At 51.4% G+C, this 22684-nt stretch overlaps 1 protein-coding gene across 1 annotated transcript in view; it reads right to left on the bottom strand.

Annotated features, from left to right (window-relative positions):
• LOC144487915 (calpain-2 catalytic subunit-like) overlaps positions 1-19349 on the bottom strand; it is a 76725-nt gene extending 57376 nt beyond the window's left edge. The window contains exon 1 of the mRNA XM_078205961.1: positions 19048-19349. Within this exon, the coding sequence (XP_078062087.1) occupies positions 19048-19284 (237 nt within the window). The 5' untranslated portion in view covers positions 19285-19349. The remainder of the gene's footprint in view (positions 1-19047) is intronic.
• Between the last annotated feature and the right edge of the window lie 3335 nt (positions 19350-22684).

Raw genomic sequence — 22684 nt, 5'->3', positions numbered from 1 at the left:
TGTCACTGTATAACACTGGGGTACAGTACTGGTGGGGACGGGTCTGTCACTGTATAACACTGGGGTACAGTACTGGTGGAGACGGGCCTGTCACTGTATAACACTGGGGTACAGTACTGGTGGGGATGGGTCTGTCACTGTATAACACTGGGGTACAGTACTGGTGGGGACGGGTCTGTCACTGTATAACACTGGGGTACAGTACTGGTGGAGACGGGTCTGTCACTGTGTAACACTGGGGTACAGCACTGGTGGGGACGGGTCTGTCACTGTGTAACACTGGGGTACAGTACTGGTGGGGATGGGTCTGTCACTGTGTAACACTGGGGTACAGTACTGGTGGGGATGGGTCTGTCACTGTGTAACACTGGGGTACAGCACTGGTGGGGACGGGTCTGTCACTGTGTAACACTGGGGTACAGTACTGGTGGGGATGGGTCTGTCACTGTGTAACACTGGGGTACAGTACTGGTGGGGATGGGTCTGTCACTGTGTAACACTGGGGTACAGTACTGGTGGGGACGGGTCTGTCACTGTATAACACTGGGGTACAGTACTGGTGGGGATGGGTCTGTCACTGTGTAACACTGGGGTACAGTACTGGTGGGGATGGGTCTGTCACTGTATAACACTGGGGTACAGTACTGGTGGGGACGGGTCTGTCACTGTATAACACTGGGGTACAGTACTGGTGGGGACGGGTCTGTCACTGTATAACACTGGGGTACAGTACTGGTGGGGACGGGTCTGTCACTGTATAACACTGGGGTACAGTACTGGTGGGGACGGGTCTGTCACTGTGTAACACTGGGGTACAGTACAGGTGGGGATGAGTCTGTCACTGTATAACACTGGGGTACAGTACTGCTGGGGACGGGTCTGTCACTGTATAACACTGGGGTACAGTACTGGTGGGGATGGGTCTGTCACTGTATAACACTGGGGTACAGTACTGGTGGGGACGGGTCTGTCACTGTATAACACTGTGGTACAGTACTGGTGGGGATGGGTCTGTCACTGTATAACACTGGGGTACAGTACTGGTGGAGACGGGTCTGTCACTGTATAACACTGTGGTACAGTACTGGTGGGGATGGGTCTGTCACTGTATAACACTGGGGTACAGTACTGGTGGGGACGGGTCTGTCACTGTATAACACTGGGGTACAGTACTGGTGGGGATGGGTCTGTCACTGTATAACACTGGGGTACAGTACTGGTGGGGATGGCTCTGTCGCTGTTTAACACTGGGGTACAGTACTGGTGGAGACGGGTCTGTCACTGTATAACACTGGGGTACAGTACTGGTGGGGATGGGTCTGTCACTGTATAACACTGGTGTACAGTACTGGTGGGGACGGGTCTGTCACTGTATCACACTGGGGTACAGTACTGGTGGGGACGGGTCTGTCACTGTATAACACTGGGGTACAGTACTGGTGGGGACGGGTCTATCGCTGTATAACACTGGTGTACAGTACTGGTGGGGATGGGTCTGTCACTGTATCACACTGGGGTACAGTACTGGTGGGGATGGGTCTGTCACTGTATAACACTGGGGTACAGTACTGGTGGGGATGGGTCTGTCACTGTGTAACACTGGGGTACAGCACTGGTGGGGACGGGTCTGTCACTGTGTAACACTGGGGTACAGTACTGGTGGGGATGGGCCTGTCACTGTATAACACTGGGGTACAGTACTGGTGGAGACGGGTCTGTCACTGTATAACACTGGGGTACAGTACTGGTGGAGACGGGTCTGTCACTGTATAACACTGGGGTACAGTACTGGTGGGGATGGGTCTGTCGCTGTATAACACTGGGATACAGTACTGCTGGGGATGGGTCTGTCACTGTATAACACTGGGGTACAGTACTGGTGGGGATGGGTCTGTCACCGTATAACACTGGGGTACAGTACTGGTGGAGACGGGTCTGTCACTGTATAACACTGGGGTACAGTACTGGTGGAGACGGGTCTGTCACTGTATAACACTGGGGTACATTACTGGTGGGGACAGGTCTGTCGCTGTATAACACTGGGGTACAGTACTGGTGGGGACAGGTCTGTCGCTGTATAACACTGGGGTACAGTACTGGTGGGGACGGGTCTGTCACTGTATAACACTGGGGTACAGTACTGGTGGGGACGGGTCTGTCACTGTATAACACTGGGGTACAGTACTGGTGGGGACGGGTCTGTCACTGTATAACACTGGTGTACAGTACTGGTGGGGACGGGTCTGTCACTGTGTAACACTGGGGTACAGTACTGGTGGGGACGGGTCTGTCACTGTATAACACTGGGGTACAGTACTGGTGGGGACGGGTCTGTCGCTGTATAACACTGGGATACAGTACTGGTGGGGATGGGTCTGTCACTGTATAACACTGGGGTACAGTACTGGTGGGGACGGGTCTGTCACTGTATAACACTGGGGTACAGTACTGGTGGGGATGGGTCTGTCGCTGTATAACACTGGGATACAGTACTGCTGGGGATGGGTCTGTCACTGTATAACACTGGGGTACAGTACTGGTGGGGATGGGTCTGTCACCGTATAACACTGGGGTACAGTACTGGTGGAGACGGGTCTGTCACTGTATAACACTGGGGTACAGTACTGGTGGAGACGGGTCTGTCACTGTATAACACTGGGGTACATTACTGGTGGGGACAGGTCTGTCGCTGTATAACACTGGGGTACAGTACTGGTGGGGACAGGTCTGTCGCTGTATAACACTGGGGTACAGTACTGGTGGGGACGGGTCTGTCACTGTATAACACTGGGGTACAGTACTGGTGGGGACGGGTCTGTCACTGTATAACACTGGGGTACAGTACTGGTGGGGACGGGTCTGTCACTGTATAACACTGGGGTACAGTACTGGTGGGGACGGGTCTGTCACTGTGTAACACTGGGGTACAGTACTGGTGGGGACGGGTCTGTCACTGTATAACACTGGGGTACAGTACTGGTGGGGACGGGTCTGTCACTGTATAACACTGGGGTACAGTACTGGTGGAGACGGGTCTGTCACTGTATAACACTGGGGTACATTACTGGTGGGGACAGGTCTGTCGCTGTATAACACTGGGGTACAGTACTGGTGCGGATGGGTCTGTCGCTGTATAACACTGGGGTACAGTACTGGTGGAGACGGGTCTGTCACTGTATAACACTGGGGTACATTACTGGTGGGGACGGGTCTGTCACTGTATAACACTGGGGTACATTACTGGTGGGGACAGGTCTGTCGCTGTATAACACTGGGGTACAGTACTGGTGGGGATGGGTCTGTCGCTGTATAACACTGGGGTACAGTACTGGTGGAGACGGGTCTGTCACTGTATAACACTGGGGTACAGTACTGGTGGAGACGGGTCTGTCACTGTATAACACTGGGGTACAGTACTGGTGGGGACGGGTCTGTCACTGTATAACACTGGGGTACAGTACTGGTGGGGACGGGTCTGTCACTGTATAACACTGGGGTACAGTACTGGTGGGGACGGGTCTGTCACTGTATAACACTGGGGTACAGTACTGATGGGGACGGGTCTGTCACTGTATAACACTGGTGTACAGTACTGGTGGGGACGGGTCTGTCACTGTATAACACTGGGGTACAGTACTGATGGGGACGGGTCTGTCACTGTATAACACTGGGGTACAGTACTGGTGGGGATGGGTCTGTCACTGTATAACACTGGGGTACAGTACTGGTGGGGACGGGTCTGTCACTGTATAACACTGGGGTACAGTACTGGTGGGGACGGGTCTGTCACTGTATAACACTGGGGTACAGTACTGATGGGGACGGGTCTGTCACTGTATAACACTGGGGTACAGTACTGGTGGGGACGGGTCTGTCACTGTGTAACACTGGGGTACAGTACTGATGGGGACGGGTCTGTCACTGTATAACACTGGGGTACAGTACTGGTGGGGACGGGTCTGTCACTGTGTAACACTGGGGTACAGTACTGGTGGGGACGGGTCTGTCACTGTATAACACTGGGGTACAGTACTGGTGGGGACGGGTCTGTCACTGTATAACACTGGGGTACAGTACTGGTGGGGATGGGTCTGTCACTGTGTAACACTGGGGTACAGCACTGGTGGGGACGGGTCTGTCACTGTGTAACACTGGGGTACAGTACTGGTGGGGATGGGTCTGTCACTGTGTAACACTGGGGTACAGTACTGGTGGGGACGGGTCTGTCACTGTGTAACACTGGGGTACAGTACTGGTGGGGATGGGTCTGTCACTGTGTAACACTGGGGTACAGTACTGGTGGGGATGGGTCTGTCACTGTGTAACACTGGGGTACAGTACTGGTGGGGACGGGTCTGTCACTGTATAACACTGGGGTACAGTACTGGTGGGGATGGGTCTGTCACTGTGTAACACTGGGGTACAGTACTGGTGGGGATGGGTCTGTCACTGTATAACACTGGGGTACAGTACTGGTGGGGACGGGTCTGTCACTGTGTAACACTGGGGTACAGTACTGGTGGGGACGGGTCTGTCACTGTATAACACTGGGGTACAGTACAGGTGGGGATGAGTCTGTCACTGTATAACACTGGGGTACAGTACTGCTGGGGACGGGTCTGTCACTGTATAACACTGGGGTACAGTACTGGTGGGGATGGGTCTGTCACTGTATAACACTGGGGTACAGTACTGGTGGGGACGGGTCTGTCACTGTATAACACTGTGGTACAGTACTGGTGGGGATGGGTCTGTCACTGTATAACACTGGGGTACAGTACTGGTGGAGACGGGTCTGTCACTGTATAACACTGTGGTACAGTACTGGTGGGGATGGGTCTGTCACTGTATAACACTGGGGTACAGTACTGGTGGGGACGGGTCTGTCACTGTATAACACTGGGGTACAGTACTGGTGGGGATGGGTCTGTCACTGTATAACACTGGGGTACAGTACTGGTGGGGATGGCTCTGTCGCTGTTTAACACTGGGGTACAGTACTGGTGGAGACGGGTCTGTCACTGTATAACACTGGGGTACAGTACTGGTGGGGACGGGTCTGTCACTGTATAACACTGGGGTACAGTACTGGTGGAGACGGGTCTGTCACTGTATAACACTGGGGTACATTACTGGTGGGGACAGGTCTGTCGCTGTATAACACTGGGGTACAGTACTGGTGGGGATGGGTCTGTCGCTGTATAACACTGGGGTACAGTACTGGTGGAGACGGGTCTGTCACTGTATAACACTGGGGTACATTACTGGTGGGGACGGGTCTGTCACTGTATAACACTGGGGTACATTACTGGTGGGGACAGGTCTGTCGCTGTATAACACTGGGGTACAGTACTGGTGGGGATGGGTCTGTCGCTGTATAACACTGGGGTACAGTACTGGTGGAGACGGGTCTGTCACTGTATAACACTGGGGTACAGTACTGGTGGAGACGGGTCTGTCACTGTATAACACTGGGGTACAGTACTGGTGGGGACGGGTCTGTCACTGTATAACACTGGGGTACAGTACTGGTGGGGACGGGTCTGTCACTGTATAACACTGGGGTACAGTACTGATGGGGACGGGTCTGTCACTGTATAACACTGGTGTACAGTACTGGTGGGGACGCGTCTGTCACTGTATAACACTGGGGTACAGTACTGATGGGGACGGGTCTGTCACTGTATAACACTGGGGTACAGTACTGGTGGGGATGGGTCTGTCACTGTATAACACTGGGGTACAGTACTGGTGGGGACGGGTCTGTCACTGTATAACACTGGGGTACAGTACTGGTGGGGACGGGTCTGTCACTGTATAACACTGGGGTACAGTACTGATGGGGACGGGTCTGTCACTGTATAACACTGGGGTACAGTACTGGTGGGGACGGGTCTGTCACTGTGTAACACTGGGGTACAGTACTGATGGGGACGGGTCTGTCACTGTATAACACTGGGGTACAGTACTGGTGGGGACGGGTCTGTCACTGTGTAACACTGGGGTACAGTACTGGTGGGGACGGGTCTGTCACTGTATAACACTGGGGTACAGTACTGGTGGGGACGGGTCTGTCACTGTATAACACTGGGGTACAGTACTGGTGGGGATGGGTCTGTCACTGTGTAACACTGGGGTACAGCACTGGTGGGGACGGGTCTGTCACTGTGTAACACTGGGGTACAGTACTGGTGGGGATGGGTCTGTCACTGTGTAACACTGGGGTACAGTACTGGTGGGGACGGGTCTGTCACTGTGTAACACTGGGGTACAGTACTGGTGGGGATGGGTCTGTCACTGTGTAACACTGGGGTACAGTACTGGTGGGGATGGGTCTGTCACTGTGTAACACTGGGGTACAGTACTGGTGGGGACGGGTCTGTCACTGTATAACACTGGGGTACAGTACTGGTGGGGATGGGTCTGTCACTGTGTAACACTGGGGTACAGTACTGGTGGGGATGGGTCTGTCACTGTATAACACTGGGGTACAGTACTGGTGGGGACGGGTCTGTCACTGTGTAACACTGGGGTACAGTACTGGTGGGGACGGGTCTGTCACTGTATAACACTGGGGTACAGTACAGGTGGGGATGAGTCTGTCACTGTATAACACTGGGGTACAGTACTGCTGGGGACGGGTCTGTCACTGTATAACACTGGGGTACAGTACTGGTGGGGATGGGTCTGTCACTGTATAACACTGGGGTACAGTACTGGTGGGGACGGGTCTGTCACTGTATAACACTGTGGTACAGTACTGGTGGGGATGGGTCTGTCACTGTATAACACTGGGGTACAGTACTGGTGGAGACGGGTCTGTCACTGTATAACACTGTGGTACAGTACTGGTGGGGATGGGTCTGTCACTGTATAACACTGGGGTACAGTACTGGTGGGGACGGGTCTGTCACTGTATAACACTGGGGTACAGTACTGGTGGGGATGGGTCTGTCACTGTATAACACTGGGGTACAGTACTGGTGGGGATGGCTCTGTCGCTGTTTAACACTGGGGTACAGTACTGGTGGAGACGGGTCTGTCACTGTATAACACTGGGGTACAGTACTGGTGGGGATGGGTCTGTCACTGTGTAACACTGGGGTACAGTACTGGTGGGGACGGGTCTGTCACTGTATAACACTGGGGTACAATACTGGTAGGGATGGGTCTGTCGCTGTATAACACTGGGGTACAGTACTGGTGGGGACGGGTCTGTCACTGTATAACACTGGGGTACAGTACTGGTGGGGACGTGTCTGTCACTGTATAACACTGGAGCACAGTACTGGTGGGGACGGGTCTGTCACTGTATAACACTGGGGTACAGTACTGGTGGGGACGGGTCTGTCACTGTATAACACTGGTGTACAGTACTGGTGGGGACGGGTCTGTCACTGTATAACACTGGGGTACAGTACTGGTGGGGACGGGTCTGTCACTGTATAACACTGGGGTACAGTACTGGTGGGGACGGGTCTGTCACTGTATAACACTGGGGTACAGTACTGGTGGGGACGGGTCTGTCACTGTGTAACACTGGGGTACAGCACTGGTGGGGACGGGTCTGTCACTGTGTAACACTGGGGTACAGTACTGGTGAGGACGGGTCTGTCACTGTATAACACTGGGGTACAGTACTGGTGGGGATGGGTCTGTCACTGTGTAACACTGGGGTACAGCACTGGTGGGGACGGGTCTGTCACTGTGTAACACTGGGATACAGTACTGGTGGGGACGGGTCTGTCACTGTATAACACTGGGGTACAGTACTGGTGGAGACGGGTCTGTCACTGTATAACACTGGGGTACAGTACTGGTGGGGATGGGTCTGTCGCTGTATAACACTGGGATACAGTACTGCTGGGGATGGGTCTGTCACTGTATAACACTGGGGTACAGTACTGGTGGGGATGGGTCTGTCACCGTATAACACTGGGGTACAGTACTGGTGGAGACGGGTCTGTCACTGTATAACACTGGGGTACATTACTGGTGGGGACAGGTCTGTCGCTGTATAACACTGGGGTACAGTACTGGTGGGGATGGGTCTGTCGCTGTATAACACTGGGGTACAGTACTGGTGGAGACGGGTCTGTCACTGTATAACACTGGGGTACAGTACTGGTGGAGACGGGTCTGTCACTGTATAACACTGGGGTACAGTACTGGTGGGGACGGGTCTGTCACTGTATAACACTGGGGTACAGTACTGGTGGGGATGGGTCTGTCACTGTATAACACTGGGGTACAGTACTGGTGGGGACGGGTCTGTCACTGTATAACACTGGGGTACAGTACTGGTGGGGACGGGTCTGTCACTGTGTAACACTGGGGTACAGTACAGGTGGGGATGAGTCTGTCACTGTGTAACACTGGGGTACAGTACTGGTGGGGACGGGTCTGTCACTGTATAACACTGGGGTACAGTACTGGTGGGGACGGGTCTGTCGCTGTATAACACTGGGGTACAGTACTGCTGGGGACGGGTCTGTCACTGTATAACACTGGGGTACAGTACTGGTGGAGACGGGTCTGTCACTGTATAACACTGGGGTACAGTACTGGTGGGGACGGGTCTGTCACTGTATAACACTGGGGTACAGTACTGGTGGAGACGGGTATGTCACTGTATAACACTGGGGTACAGTACTGGTGGGGATGGGTCTGTCACTGTATAACACTGGGGTACAGTACTGGTGGGGACGGGTCTGTCACTGTATAACACTGGGGTACAGTACTGGTGGAGACGGGTCTGTCACTGTATAACACTGTGGTACAGTACTGGTGGGGATGGGTCTGTCACTGTATAACACTGGGGTACAGTACTGGTGGGGATGGCTCTGTCGCTGTATAACACTGGGGTACAGTACTGGTGGGGACGGGGTCTGTCACTGTATAACACTGGGGTACAGTACTGGTGGGGATGGGTCTGTCACTGTATAACACTGGGGTACAGTACTGGTGGGGACGGGTCTGTCGCTGTATAACACTGGGGTACAGTACTGGTGGGGACGGGTCTGTCACTGTGTAACACTGGGGTACAGTACTGGTGGGGATGGGTCTGTCACTGTGTAACACTGGGGTAAAGTACTGGTGGGGATGGGTCTGTCGCTGTATAACACTGGGGTACAGTACTTGTGGGGATGGGTCTGTCGCTGTATAACAGTGAGGTAAAGTGGGCGGTGTATGTTGTGTGGGTTTCAGTCTGTTCCACTGCCGGTTTGTATTCACTGTGTGGGGAAGTTCCGTTTGAACATAGTCTTTCCAGAGTGAACTTGGCAGTGCGGATCTCAGGGAACGAGCTTCCTGCGGATTTTCGGGAACTTGCTGGTTCTCTGCTCCTGTTAGAACAGGTTTTTTGTCTCTGGCTCCAGGCTCCCTTTCACCAGATGTGGGTGTGGTTTCTGTTTCCAATTGAGGCAACATTCTTGTTGGAAACATGTTGAAACCAGCGCTCTCTGTAAAAGTACTCTCTCCGAAACGCCTGATACCTGGGTCTCAGCTCTGCTTCACACACGGCTGATGTTAACCCCACAGAAAGTTGGGTTGGGGGGGGCAGTCTTTCAGGCATTGCTGTTTGACGGATTGGAGGATTCGGAGCGCAGTAAACATGACTGCACTCCCAGTGACTGCACTCAGATCGAGAACCAAAGACTTGTGCAGAAGGAGGCCATTCGGCCCATCAGGTCTGCACCAACTCTTCCCCAGGGTCACCCCACTAATCCCCTAATCTTGGGACAATAAGGGGCAATTTAGCCAATCCACCGAACCTGCACAGGAAATTGGAGCACCTGGCGGAAACCCATGCAGACACGGGGAGAATGTGCAAATTCAGCACAGACAGTGACCCAAGCTGTGAGGCAGCGGTGCCACCATGGGCCTGCTCCTGTACTGTTCTATCTCAGGAAAATGAAATGTCCCAGTACCAATCCCTGGGGAACTCCACAAGAATCTTCCTCCAGCCTGAAAAACATCCATTAGCCCTTTACTCTCTGCTTCCAATGATTCTGCAACCGTCCTTGTCAACCTCTGACAATGAGGAGTTAGTTAGTGGAGGTGTCACAGTGGTTAGCACTGCCGCCTCACAGCACCAGGGACCCGGGTTCAATTCCCGGCTTGGGTCACTGTCTGTGTGGAGTTTGCACCTTCTCCCCGTGTCTGCGTGGGTTTCCTCCGGGTGCTCCGGTTTCCTCCCACAGTCTGAAAGACGTGCTGGTTAAGGTTCATTGGCCATGCTAAATTCTCCCTCAGTGTACCCGAACAGGCGCCGGAGTGTGGCAACCAGGGGATTTTCACAGTAACTTCATTGCAGTGTTAATTTAAGCCTACCTGTGACACTAATAAATAAACTTTAAACTCTTCTGCACTCTCTCCAACGTGTTCACATCCTCCCTACAGTGCGGCGCCCAGAACTGCACTCAATGTTTCAGCTGAGGTCTAACTGGTGTCTTGTATAAGTTCAGTATAACCTCCTTGTTCTTGTACTCTGAGCCTCTATTAATAAAGCTCAGAATGCTTTATGAACTGCTCTCTCCACCTGTCCTGCCACCTTCACTGATCTCTGCACAGATACACCCAGCTCCCTCTGCTCCTGCCCCCTTTAAAAATCTGAACGCTGCTTTTATACTCTGCATGTCCTTCCTGACAAAATGCATGACGTCACATTACTCCATACTGGGCTTCACTGCCTTCTCTCTGACCACCCCACTGACCTGTCTCTGTCGTTTGGAATTTCTACACTGTCCTCTTCACAAGTTTTGTATCATTCACAAACTCTGAAGTTGTCCCCTGCATACCAAGATCTAGATCATTAATATAAATTGGGAAAAGCTCGGGTCCCAGTACGGATCCCTGGGGAATTCCACTCCAAATTGAAATTGTCCCCTGCGCACCAGGATCCGGATCATGAATTTATACCAGGGGATATGCAGCTTAGGGTGAGAATTTCACGTGGCCAATGCACCTCACCAGCATGTCTTTCATACTGAGGGGGGGGAAGTTCAAAGGAGAGGTGAGGGGCAGGTGTTTGATACAGAGAGTGGGAGGAGTCTGGAACACACTGCCAGGAGTGGTCAGAGGTTTACAGCATGGAAACAGGCCCTTCGGCCCAACTTGTCCATGCCGCCCTTTATTTTTAAACCCCTAAGCTAATCCCAATTGCCCGCATTTGGCTCATATCCCTCTATACCCATCGTACCCATGTAACTGTCTAAATGCTTTTTAAAAGATAAAATTGTACCCGCCTCTACTACTACCTCTGGCAACTTGTTCCAGACACTCACCACCCTCTGTGTGACACAATTGCCCCTCTGGACACTTCTGTATCTCTCCCCTCTCACATTCAAGTGATGGTGTCGGCTGATACGATAGGGGCGTTTAAGGGGTGTTTAGATAAGCACATGAATAATGGGCCGAAGGGCCTGTCCCTGTGCTGAAATTGGATCAGGAATTGGCTAGCGGATAGGAAACAGAGGGTGGTGGTTGATAGTAAATATTCATCATGGAGTGCGGTTACAAGTGGTGTACCTCAGGGATCTGTTTTGGGGCCACTGCTGTTTGTAATATTTATTAATGATCTGGATGAGGGTATAGTTGGGTGGATTAGCAAATTTGCTGATGACACCAAAGTCGGTGGTGTGGTAGACAGTGAGGAAGGGTGTCGTAGTTTGCAGGAAGACTTAGACAGGTTGCAAAGTTGGGCCGAGAGGTGGCGGATGGAGTTTAATGCGGAGAAGTGTGAGGTAATTCACTTTGGTAGGAATAACAGATGTGTTGAGTATAGGGCTAACGGGAGGACTTTGAGTAGTGTGGAGGAGCAGAGGGATCTAGGTGTATGTGTGCATAGATCCCTGAAGGTTGGGAATCAAGTAGATAGGGTTGTTAAGAAGGCATATGGTGTCTTGGCGTTTATTGGTAGGGGGATTGAATTTAGGAGTCGTGGCGTTATGTTGCAACTGTACACAACTCTGGTGCGGCCGCACTTGGAGTACTGTGTGCAGTTCTGGTCCCCACATTACAGGAAGGATGTGGAGGCTTTGGAGAGGGTGCAGAGGAGGTTTACCAGGATGTTGCCTGGTATGGAGGGGAGATCCTATGAGGAGAGGCTGAGGGATTTGGGATTGTTTTCGCTGGAAAGGCGGCGGCTAAGAGGGGATCTTATTGAAACATATAAGATGATTAGAGGTTTAGATAGGGTGGATAGTGATAGCCTTTTTCCTCTGATGGAGAAATCCAGCACGAGGGGGCATGGCTTTAAATTGAGGGGGGGTAGTTATAGAACCGATGTCAGGGGTAGGTTCTTTACCCAGAGGGTGGTGAGGGATTGGAATGCCCTGCCAGCATCAGTAGTAAATGCGCCTAGTTTGGGGGCGTTTAAGAGATCCGTAGATAGGTTCATGGACGAAAAGAAATTGGTTTAGGTTGGAGGGTCACAGTTTTTTTTAACTGGTCGGTGCAACATCGTGGGCCGAAGGGCCTGTTCTGCGCTGTAATGTTCTATGTTCTATGTTCTATGTTCTATGTAATGGGCCGAAGGGCCTGTCCCTGTGCTGTAATGGGCCGAAGGGCCTGTTCCTGTGCTGTAATGGGCCGAAGGGCCTGTTCCTGTGCTGTAATGGGCCGAAGGGCCTGTTCCTGTGCTGTAATGGGCCGAAGGGCCTGTGCTGTAATGGGCCGAAGGGCCTGTGCCTGTGCTGTAATGGCCCAAAGGGCCTGTTCCTGTGCTGTAATGGGCCGAAGGGCCTGTTCCTGTGCTGTAATGGGCCGAAGGGCCTGTGCCTGTGCTGTAATGGGCCGAAGGGCCTGTTCCTGTGCTGTAATGGGCCAAAGGGCCTGTTCCTGTGCTGTAATGGGCCAAAGGGCCTGTTCCTGTGCTGTAATGGGCCAAAGGGCCTGTTCCTGTGCTGTAATGGGCCGAAGGGCCTGTTCCTGTGCTGTAATGGGCCGAAGGGCCTGTGCCTGTGCTGTAATGGGCCAAAGGGCCTGTTCCTGTGCTGTAATGGGCCAAAGGGCCTGTTCCTGTGTTGTAATGGGCCGAAGGGCCTGTTCCTGTGCTGTAATGGGCCGAAGGGCCTGTTCCTGTGCTGTAATGGGCCGAAGGGCCTGTTCCTGTGCTGTAATGGGCCGAAGGGCCTGTTCCTGTGCTGTAATGGGCCGAAGGGCCTGTGCTGTAATGGGCCGAAGGGCCTGTGCCTGTGCTGTAATGGCCCAAAGGGCCTGTTCCTGTGCTGTAATGGGCCGAAGGGCCTGTTGCTGTGCTGTAATGGGCCAAAGGGCCTGTTCCTGTGCTGTAATGGGCCAAAGGGCCTGTTCCTGTGCTGTAATGGGCCGAAGGGCCTGTTGCTGTGCTGTAATGGGCTGAAGGGCCTGTTGCTGTGCTGTAATGGGCTGAAGGGCCTGTTGCTGTGCTGTAATGGGCCGAAGGGCCTGTGCCTGTGTTGTAATGGCCCAAAGGGCCTGTTCCTGTGCTGTAATGGGCCGAAGGGCCTGTTGCTGTGCTGTAATGGGCCGAAGGGCCTGTGCCTGTGCTGTAATGGCCCAAAGGGCCTGTTCCTGTGCTGTAATGGGCCGAAGGGCCTGTTGCTGTGCTGTAATGGGCCGAAGGGCCTGTGCCTGTGCTGTAATGGCCCAAAGGGCCTGTTCCTGTGCTGTAATGGGCCGAAGGGCCTGTTGCTGTGCTGTTCTATATCAGAAAAAGCAAAGGTCCCAGTACCAATCCCTGGAGAATTCCACAAGAACCTTCCGCCAGCCTGAAAAATATCCATTAACCATTACTCTCTGCCCATTTGACCATTCCGTCTATATCTCCTTGTAGCCCAAGACACTCCACCTCACTGTTAACCACCCGGTCAATCTTTGTGTCATCGACAAACTTACTGATCCCACCCCCACATAGTCACCAATGTCATTTATATAAATGATGAACAATAGGGGGCCCAGCACGGATCCCTGTGGTACACCACTGGTCACTGGATTCCAGTCACTGAAGCAGCCTTCTGACATCACCCTCTGTCTCCTACAACTGAGTAAGAGTTTTAACAACACCAGGTTAAAGTCCAACAGGTTTATTTGGTAGGAAATACCATTCGCTTTCGGAGCACTGCTCCTTCGTCAGATGGAATGGAAATCTGCTCTCAAACAGGGCACAGAGACACAAAACTGAGCCAATTTTGAATCCACTTTATCAAATTACTCTGTATCCCATGTGAATTTACCTTCTTTACAAGTCTCCCATGTGGAACCTTGTCAAAGGTTTTGCTGAAATCCACATAAACTACATCGACTGCACTACCCTCGTCCACACACCTGGTCACCTCCTCAAAATATTCAATCAGATTTGTTAGGCATGACCTCCCTCTGACGAAGCCATGCTGACTATCCCTGATCAAGCTTTGCCTCTCCAAGGGGCAGCACGGTGGCACAGTGGTTAGCACTGCTGTCTCACAGTGCCAGGGACCCGGGGCAGCACGGTGACACAGTGGTTAGCACTGCTGTCTCACAGAGCCAGGGACCCGGGGCAGCACGGTGACACAGTGGTTAGCACTGCTCCCTCACAGTGCCAGGGACCCGGGGCAGCACGGTGGCACAGTGGTTAGCACTGCTGTCTCACAGAGCCAGGGACCCGGGGCAGCACGGTGGCACAGTGGGTTAGCACTGCTCCCTCACAGAGCCAGGGACCCGGGGCAGCACGGTGACACAGTGGGTTAGCACTGCTCCCTCACAGAGCCAGGGACCCGGGGCAGCACGGTGACACAGTGGGTTCACACTGCTGCCTCACAGAGCCAGGGACCCGGGGCAGCACGGTGACACAGTGGGTTCACACTGCTGTCTCACAGTGCCAGGGACCCAGGTTCAATTCCAGCCTTGGGTCACTGTTTGTGTGGAGTATGCACGTTCTCCCCATGTCTGCATGGGTTTCCTCCGGGTGCTCCGGTTTCCTCCCACAGTCCAAAGATGTGCAGGTTCGGTGGATTGGCCGTGCTAAATTGCCCCTTAATGCCTGGGGGATTAGCTCAGGTAAATGCATGGGGTTAGGTGATAGGGCCTGGGTGGGATTGTGGTCAGTGGAAACTTGATGGGCCGAATGGCCTCCTTCTGCACTGTTGGAATTCTTCTATGTGCTAAGTAGAGACAGAAGCTCACCGTCAGAAGTTTCTCCAGTAGTTTCCCTACCACTGATGTGAGACTCACTGGTCTGTAGTTCCCTGGTTTATCTCTATAACCCTTGTTGAATAGTGGAACCACATCAGTTGTTCTCCAGGCGTCTGGCACCTCCCCCATAAGAAATCTCACAACACCAGGTTCAAGCCCAACAGGTTTATTTGGTAGCAAACGCCACTAGCTTTCGGAGCGCTGCTCCTTCGTCAGGTGGGTGGGAGTTCTGCTCATAAACAGCAAACAGGGCACAAAGACACAACCTCAATCTACAGAATAATGGTTGGAATGCGAGTCTTTACAGGTAATCAAGTCTTAAAGGTACAGACAATGTGAGTGGAGAGAGGGTTAAGCACAGGTTAAAGAGATGTGTATTGTCTCCAGACAGGACAGTTAGTGAGATTTTGCAAGTCCAGGCAAGTTGTGGGGGTTACAGATAGTGTGACATGATCCCGGTTGAGGCCGTCCTCGTGTGTGCGGAACCTGGCTATCAGTTTAGACTGATAGTCAATTTTGAATCCACTTTATCAAATTGCCCTCGATCCCATGTGAATTTAGAACATAGAACATAGAACATTACAGCGCAGTACAGGCCCTTCGGCCCTCGATGTTGCGCCGACCAGTGGAACCAATCTAAAGCCCCTCTAATCTACACTATTCCAATATCATCCATATGTTTATCCAATAACCATTTGAATGCTCTCAACGTTGACGAGTCCACTACTGCTGCAGGCAGGGCATTCCACGCCCTTACTACTCTCTGAGTAAAGAACCTACCTCTAACGTCTGTCCTATATCTATCACCCCTCAATTTAAAGCTATGTCCCCTCGTGCTAGCCAACATCATCCGAGGAAAAAGGCTCTCACTGTCCACCCTATCTAATCCTCTGATCATCTTGTATGCCTCTATTAAGTCACCTCTTAACCTTCTTCTCTCTAACGAAAACAACCTCAAGCCCCTCAGCTTTTCCTCATACGATTTTCCCACCATACCAGGCAGCATCCTGGTAAATCTCCTCTGCATCCTTTCCAACACTTCCACATCTTTCCTATAATACGGCGACCAGAACTGTACGCAATACTCCAAATGCGGCCGCACCAGAGTTTTGTACAGTTGCAGCATGACCTCCTGGCTCCGAAACTCAATCCCTCTACCAATAAAAGCTAACACACCGTACGCCTTCTTAACAACCCTATCAACCTGGGTGCCAGCGTTCAGAGATCTATGCACATGGACACCCAGATCCCTCTGTTCATCCACACTACCAAGTATCTTACCATTAGCCCAGTACTCTGTATTCCTGTTACTCCTTCCAAAGTGAATCACCTCACACTTTTCCACATTAAACTCCACTTGCCACCTCTCAGCCCAGCTCTGCAGCTTATCTATGTCCCTCTGTAACCTGCCACTTCCCTCCGCACTGTCGACAACTCCACCGACTTTAGTGTCATCTGCAAATTTACTAATCCATCCTTCCACGCCCTCATCCAGGTCATTAATAAAAATGACAAACAGCAGTGGCCCCAAAACAGATCGTTGCGGTACACCACTAGTAACTGAACTCCAGGATGAATATTTCCCATCAACCACCACCCTCTGTTTTCTTACAGCTAGCCAATTCCTGATCCAAACCACTAAATCACCCTCAATCCCATGTGTCCGTATTTTCTGCAAAAGCCTACCATGGGGAACCTTATCAAGCGCTTTGCTGAAATCCACATACACCACATCAACCGCTTTACCCTCATCCACCTCTTTGGTCACCTTCTCAAATAACTCAATAAGGTTTGTGAGGCACGACCTTCTTTACAAGTCTCCCATGTGGGACCTTGTTAAAGGCTTTGCTGAAATCCACATAAACTACATCGACTGCACTCCCCTCATCTACACACCTGGTCACCTCCTCACAAAATTCAATCAGATTTGTTAGGCATGACCTCCCTCTGACGAAGCCATGCTGACTCTCCCTGATCAAGCTTTGCCTCTCCAAGGGGCAGCACGGTGGCACAGTGGTTAGCACTGCTGCCTCACAGTGCCAGGGACCCGGGGCAGCACGGTGACACAGTGGTTAGCACTGCTGCCTCACAGTGCCAGGGACCCGGGTTCAATTCCAGCCTTGGGTCACTGTTCAGTCTCTGGTTAACACACACTGAGCTGTCTCTCTCTCTCTCTGGTTAACACACACTGAGCTGTCTCTCTCTCTGGTTAACACACACTGAGCTGTCTCTCTCTCTCTCTCTGGTTAACACACACTGAGCTGTCTCTCTCTCTCTCTGGTTAACACACACTGAGCTGTCTCTCTCTCTCTGGTTAACACACACTGAGCTGTCTCTCTCTCTGGTTAACACACACTGAGCTGTCTCTCTCTCTCTCTCTCTGGTTAACACACACTGAGCTGTCTCTCTCTCTCTCTGGTTAACACACACTGAGCTGTCTCTCTCTCTCTCTCTGGTTAACACACACTGAGCTGTCTCTCTCTCTGGTTAACACACACTGAGCTGTCTCTCTCTCTCTCTCTCTGGTTAACACACACTGAACTGTCTCTCTCTCTCTGGTTAACACACACTGAGCTGTCTCTCTCTCTCTCTGGTTAACACACACTGAACTGTCTCTCTCTCTCTGGTTAACACACACTGAGCTGTCTCTCTCTCTCTCTCTGGTTAACACACACTGAGCTGTCTCTCTCTCTCTCTCTGGTTAACACACACTGAGCTGTCTCTCTCTCTCTCTCTGGTTAACACACACTGAACTGTCTCTCTCTCTCTGGTTAACACACGCTGAGCTGTCTCTCTCTCTCTCTCTCTGGTTAACACACACTGAGCTGTCTCTCTCTCTCTCTCTCTCTGGTTAACACACACTGAGCTGTCCCTCTCTCTCTGGTTAACACACACTGAGCTGTCTCTCTCTCTCTCTCTCTGGTTAACACACACTGAGCTGTCTCTCTCTCTCTCTGGTTAACACACACTGAGCTGTCTCTCTCTCTCTCCCTCTCTGGTTAACACACACTGAGCTGTCTCTCTCTCTCTCTCTCCCTCTCTGGTTAACACACACTGAGCTGTCTCTCTCTCTCTCTGGTTAACACACACTGAGCTGTCTCTCTCTCTCTGGTTAACACACACTGAGCTGTCTCTCTCTCTCGGGTTAACACACACTGAGCTGTCTCTCTCTCTCTCTGGTTAACACACACTGAGCTGTCTCTCTCTCTCTCTGGTTAACACACACTGAGCTGTCTCTCTCTCTCTCTCTGGTTAACACACACTGAGCTGTCTCTCTCTCTCGGGTTAACACACACTGAGCTGTCTCTCTCTCTCTCTGGTTAACACACACTGAGCTGTCTCTCTCTCTCTCTCTGGTTAACACACACTGAGCTGTCTCTCTCTCTCTGGTTAACACACACTGAGCTGTCTCTCTCTCTCTGGTTAACACACACTGAGCTGTCTCTCTCTCTCGGGTTAACACACACTGAGCTGTCTCTCTCTCTCTCTGGTTAACACACACTGAGCTGTCTCTCTCTCTCTCTCTGGTTAACACACACTGAGCTGTCTCTCTCTCTCTGGTTAACAGAGACTCGAAGCTGGGAGACTCTCTCTCTCTCTCTGGTTAACACACACTGAGCTGTCTCTCTCTCTCTCTGGTTAACACACACTGAGCTGTCTCTCTCTCTCTCTCTGGTTAACACACACTGAGCTGTCTCTCTCTCTCTCTCTGGTTAACACACACTGAGCTGTCTCTCTCTCTCTCTCTGGTTAACACACACTGAGCTGTCTGGTTAACAGAGAGACTCGAAGCTGGGAGACTCTCTCTCTCTCTCCAGCAGAGTTGAGTTTTCGCAGGATTCGGTTAGAAATGTCCCGCAGGATTTAAGTTTTGGAAGTTGTTCCCGGACTTACCCTGGGTCTTTTCCAGACAATATCCCGGGTTTTGTAGCAGTTGGGAGCCAGTTCCTTGAATCCCAGTGAGGAGGGGGAGGCTGGAAAGCTGGAATCCTGGAATAAAGAGCCAGTTTGCAGACAGTGTTCCCGCAGCGATTGGAAATCCTGGTTGAGAAATCTCTTGGCGAGGTTATTGGAGCCAATTCCATTCTGTCTCTGCCGAGAGCGGAGAATGTTCAGAGACATTCCGGACATAATCCCCGGACTGAGAGTAACACAGAGAGGGTGTGGGAGTGACTGAGACTGAGAGGGTGTGGGAGAGACTGAGGGAGAGACTGAGAGAGGGTGCGGTCCCCTACAGCAAGGGAGTTCCCAAATCAAACCCACAACATTCCTCTCACACACAGTCTGACATCAGTCCAGACAGAGAGAGAGTCTGAGACTGGGACTAGACAGAGAGAATCTGCACAGAGAGAAGAGAAAAAGGGAATCATTTGTCAAAGCTGGGAGGCTGGGAACACACGAAGCAAGTGTGGAATACAAGGAAAGCAGAAAGAAACTTAAGCAAAGAGAAAGGAGAGTGAAAAGGGGTCATGAAAAATCATTGGCCGGCAGGATTGAGGAAAATCCCACGGCTTTTTATACATATATAAAGAGCAGGAGGGTAGCCAGGGGTTGTGCCTCACCCACAATGTGTTCTTAACCCTGTAAGAAGTTTAACAACACCAGGTTAAAGTCCAACAGGTTTATTTGGTAGCAAAAGCCACACAAGCTTTCGGAGCTGCAAGCCCCTTCTTCAGGTGAGTGGGAATTCTGTTCACAAACAGAGCTTATAAAGACACAGACTCAATTTACATGAATAATGGTTGGAATGCGAATACTTACAACTAATCAAGTCTTTAAGAAACAAAACAACATGAGTGGAGAGAGCATCAAGACAGGCTAAAAAGATGTGTATTGTCTCCAGACAAGACAGCCAGTGAAACTCTGTGGGGGTTACAAATAGTGTGACATGAACCCAATATCCCGGTTGAGGCCGTCCTCGTGTGTGCGGAACTTGGCTACCACATCATTCTTAACCCTTACAGTGGATAAAAAATTGCCAGTCAATTTCTTATTCATAAATAACATTTATTCCTGCAGACAGTTAATAACAGTTCCTGGAGTTACTTTTTACAAAATAGTCAGAAGTTTCAAATTTAACGCTAGACTTTTACTTAACTTTGAGTGACTGGAACCCAAGCAGACATTGGCCAGTATCCACGTGTGGGTCTCTGCAGTCTCCTCGGTCTGGTCTGGTCTTTGGTCTGGTCTTTGGTCTGGTCTGGTCTGGTCTGGTCTTTGGTCTGATCTTCTTCTTCTGGGTCGAGTCTGTTCTTCCTTCTTCTTCTCTGGAGAGTCCAGGGTGGTCCTTCACGGTGATTGGTCTCTGGAGTTGCTGCTGGCACTGTGTTGTGCAGCATCTTTATCCCTGGATTATTTCGCGTCCTTTGGGGCGGGCCCTCGATCACGACCAATTAATCGATCACCCTGATCGATGGAGTCCAATCAGGTGCTGCCACACCAATTTTGGGGTGTACCAAGCAGCAATGCCTGTGGGTGCTGGAGGCACGTAGGGCACATCCCCCCCTCCCCAATAAGGGGTTAAGAACAAAGAACAGTACAGCACAGGAACAGGCCCTTCGGCCCTCCAAGCCCGCGCCGCTCCCTGGTCCCAACTAGACCATTCTTTTGTATCCCTCCATTCCCACTCCGTTCATATGGCTGTCTAGATAAGTTTTAAACGTTCCCAGTGTGCCCGCCTCCACCACCCTGCCTGGCAGCGCATTCAAGGCCCCCACCACCCTCTGTGTAAAATACGTCCTTCTGATATCCGTGTTAAACCTCCCCCCCCCCTCACCTTGAACCTATGACCCCTCGTGAACGTCACCACCGACCTGGGGAAAAGCTTCCCACCGTTCACCCTATCTATGCCTTTCATAATTTTATACACCTCTATTAAGTCTCCCCTCATCCTCCGTCTTTCCAGGGAGAACAACCCCAGTTTACCCAATCTCTCCTCATAACTAAGCCCCTCCATACCAGGTAACATCCTGGTAAACCTCCTCTGCACTCTCTCCAAAGCCTCCACGTCCTTCTGGTAGCGTGGCGACCAGAACTGGACGCAGTCCAGATGCGGCCGAACCAACGTTCTATACATCTGCAACATCAGACCCCAACTTTTATACTCTATGCCCCGTCCTATAAAGGCAAGCATGCCATATGCCTTCTTCACCACCTTCTCCACCTGTGACGTCACTTTCAAGGATCTGTGGACTTGCACACCCAGGTCCCTCTGCGTATCTACACCCTTTATGGTTCTGCCATTTATCGTATAGCTCCCCCCTACGTTATTTCTACCAAAATGCATCACTTCGCATTTATCAGGATTGAACTCCATCTGCCATTTCTTTGCCCAAATTTCCAGCCTATCTATATCCTTCTGTAGCCTCTGACAATGTTCCTCACTATCTGCAAGTCCTGCCAATTTTGTGTCGTCTGCAAACTTACTGATCACCCCAGTTACACCTTCTTCCAGATCGTTTATATAAATCACAAACAGCAGAGGTCCCAATACAGAGCCCTGCGGAACACCACTAGTCACAGGCCTCCAGCCGGAAAAAGACCCTTCCACTACCACCCTCTGTCTTCTATGACCAAGCCAGTTCTCCACCCATCTAGCCACCTCCCCCTTTATCCCATGAGATCCAACCTTTTTCACCAGCCTACCATGAGGGACTTTGTCAAACGCTTTACTAAAGTCCATATAGACGACATCCACGGCCCTTCCCTCGTCAACCATTTTGGTCACTTCTTCAAAAAACTCCACCAGGTTAGTGAGGCACGACCTCCCTCTCACAAAACCATGCTGACTATCGTTAATGAGTTTATTCCTTTCTAAATGCGCATACATCCTATCTCTAAGAATCCTCTCCAACAACTTCCCCACCACGGACATCAAGCTCACCGGCCTATAATTACCCGGGTTATCCTTCCTACCCTTCTTAAATAACGGGACCACATTAGCTATCCTCCAATCCTCTGGGACCTCACCTGCGTCCAGTGACAAGACAAAGATTTGCGTCAGAGGCCCAGCGATTTCATCTCTCGTCTCCCTGAGCAGCCTTGGATGGATTCCATCAGGCCCTGGGGATTTGTCAGTCTTTATATTCTCTAACAAACCTAACACTTCCTCCTTTGTAATGGAGATTTTCTCCAACGGTTCAACACTCCCCTCCGAGACACTCCCAGTCAACACATCCCTCTCCTTTGTGAATACCGACGCAAAGTATTCATTTAGGATCTCCCCTACTTCTTTGGGCTGTAAGCATAATTCCCCACTTTTGTCCCTGAGAGGTCTGATTCTTTCCCTGACAACCCTTTTGTTCCTAACGTATGAATAAAATGCCTTGGGATTCTCCTTAACCCTGTCTGCCAAGAACATTTTGTGACCCCTTTTTGCCCTTCTAATTTCTCGTTTGAGTTCTTTCCTACTTTCTTTGTATTCCTCCAGAGCTCCCTCCGTTTTTAGCTGCCTGGACCTAACATACGCCTCTCTTTTCTTTTTGACCAGTCCCTCAATTTCCCTGGTTATCCACGGTTCTCGAATCCTACC

The sequence above is a fragment of the Mustelus asterias genome, unplaced genomic scaffold (genome assembly GCF_964213995.1).
Source record: "Mustelus asterias unplaced genomic scaffold, sMusAst1.hap1.1 HAP1_SCAFFOLD_1129, whole genome shotgun sequence".
Classification (NCBI taxonomy): Eukaryota; Metazoa; Chordata; class Chondrichthyes; order Carcharhiniformes; family Triakidae; genus Mustelus; species Mustelus asterias.
This window is presented reverse-complemented; position numbering and strand designations above follow the sequence as displayed.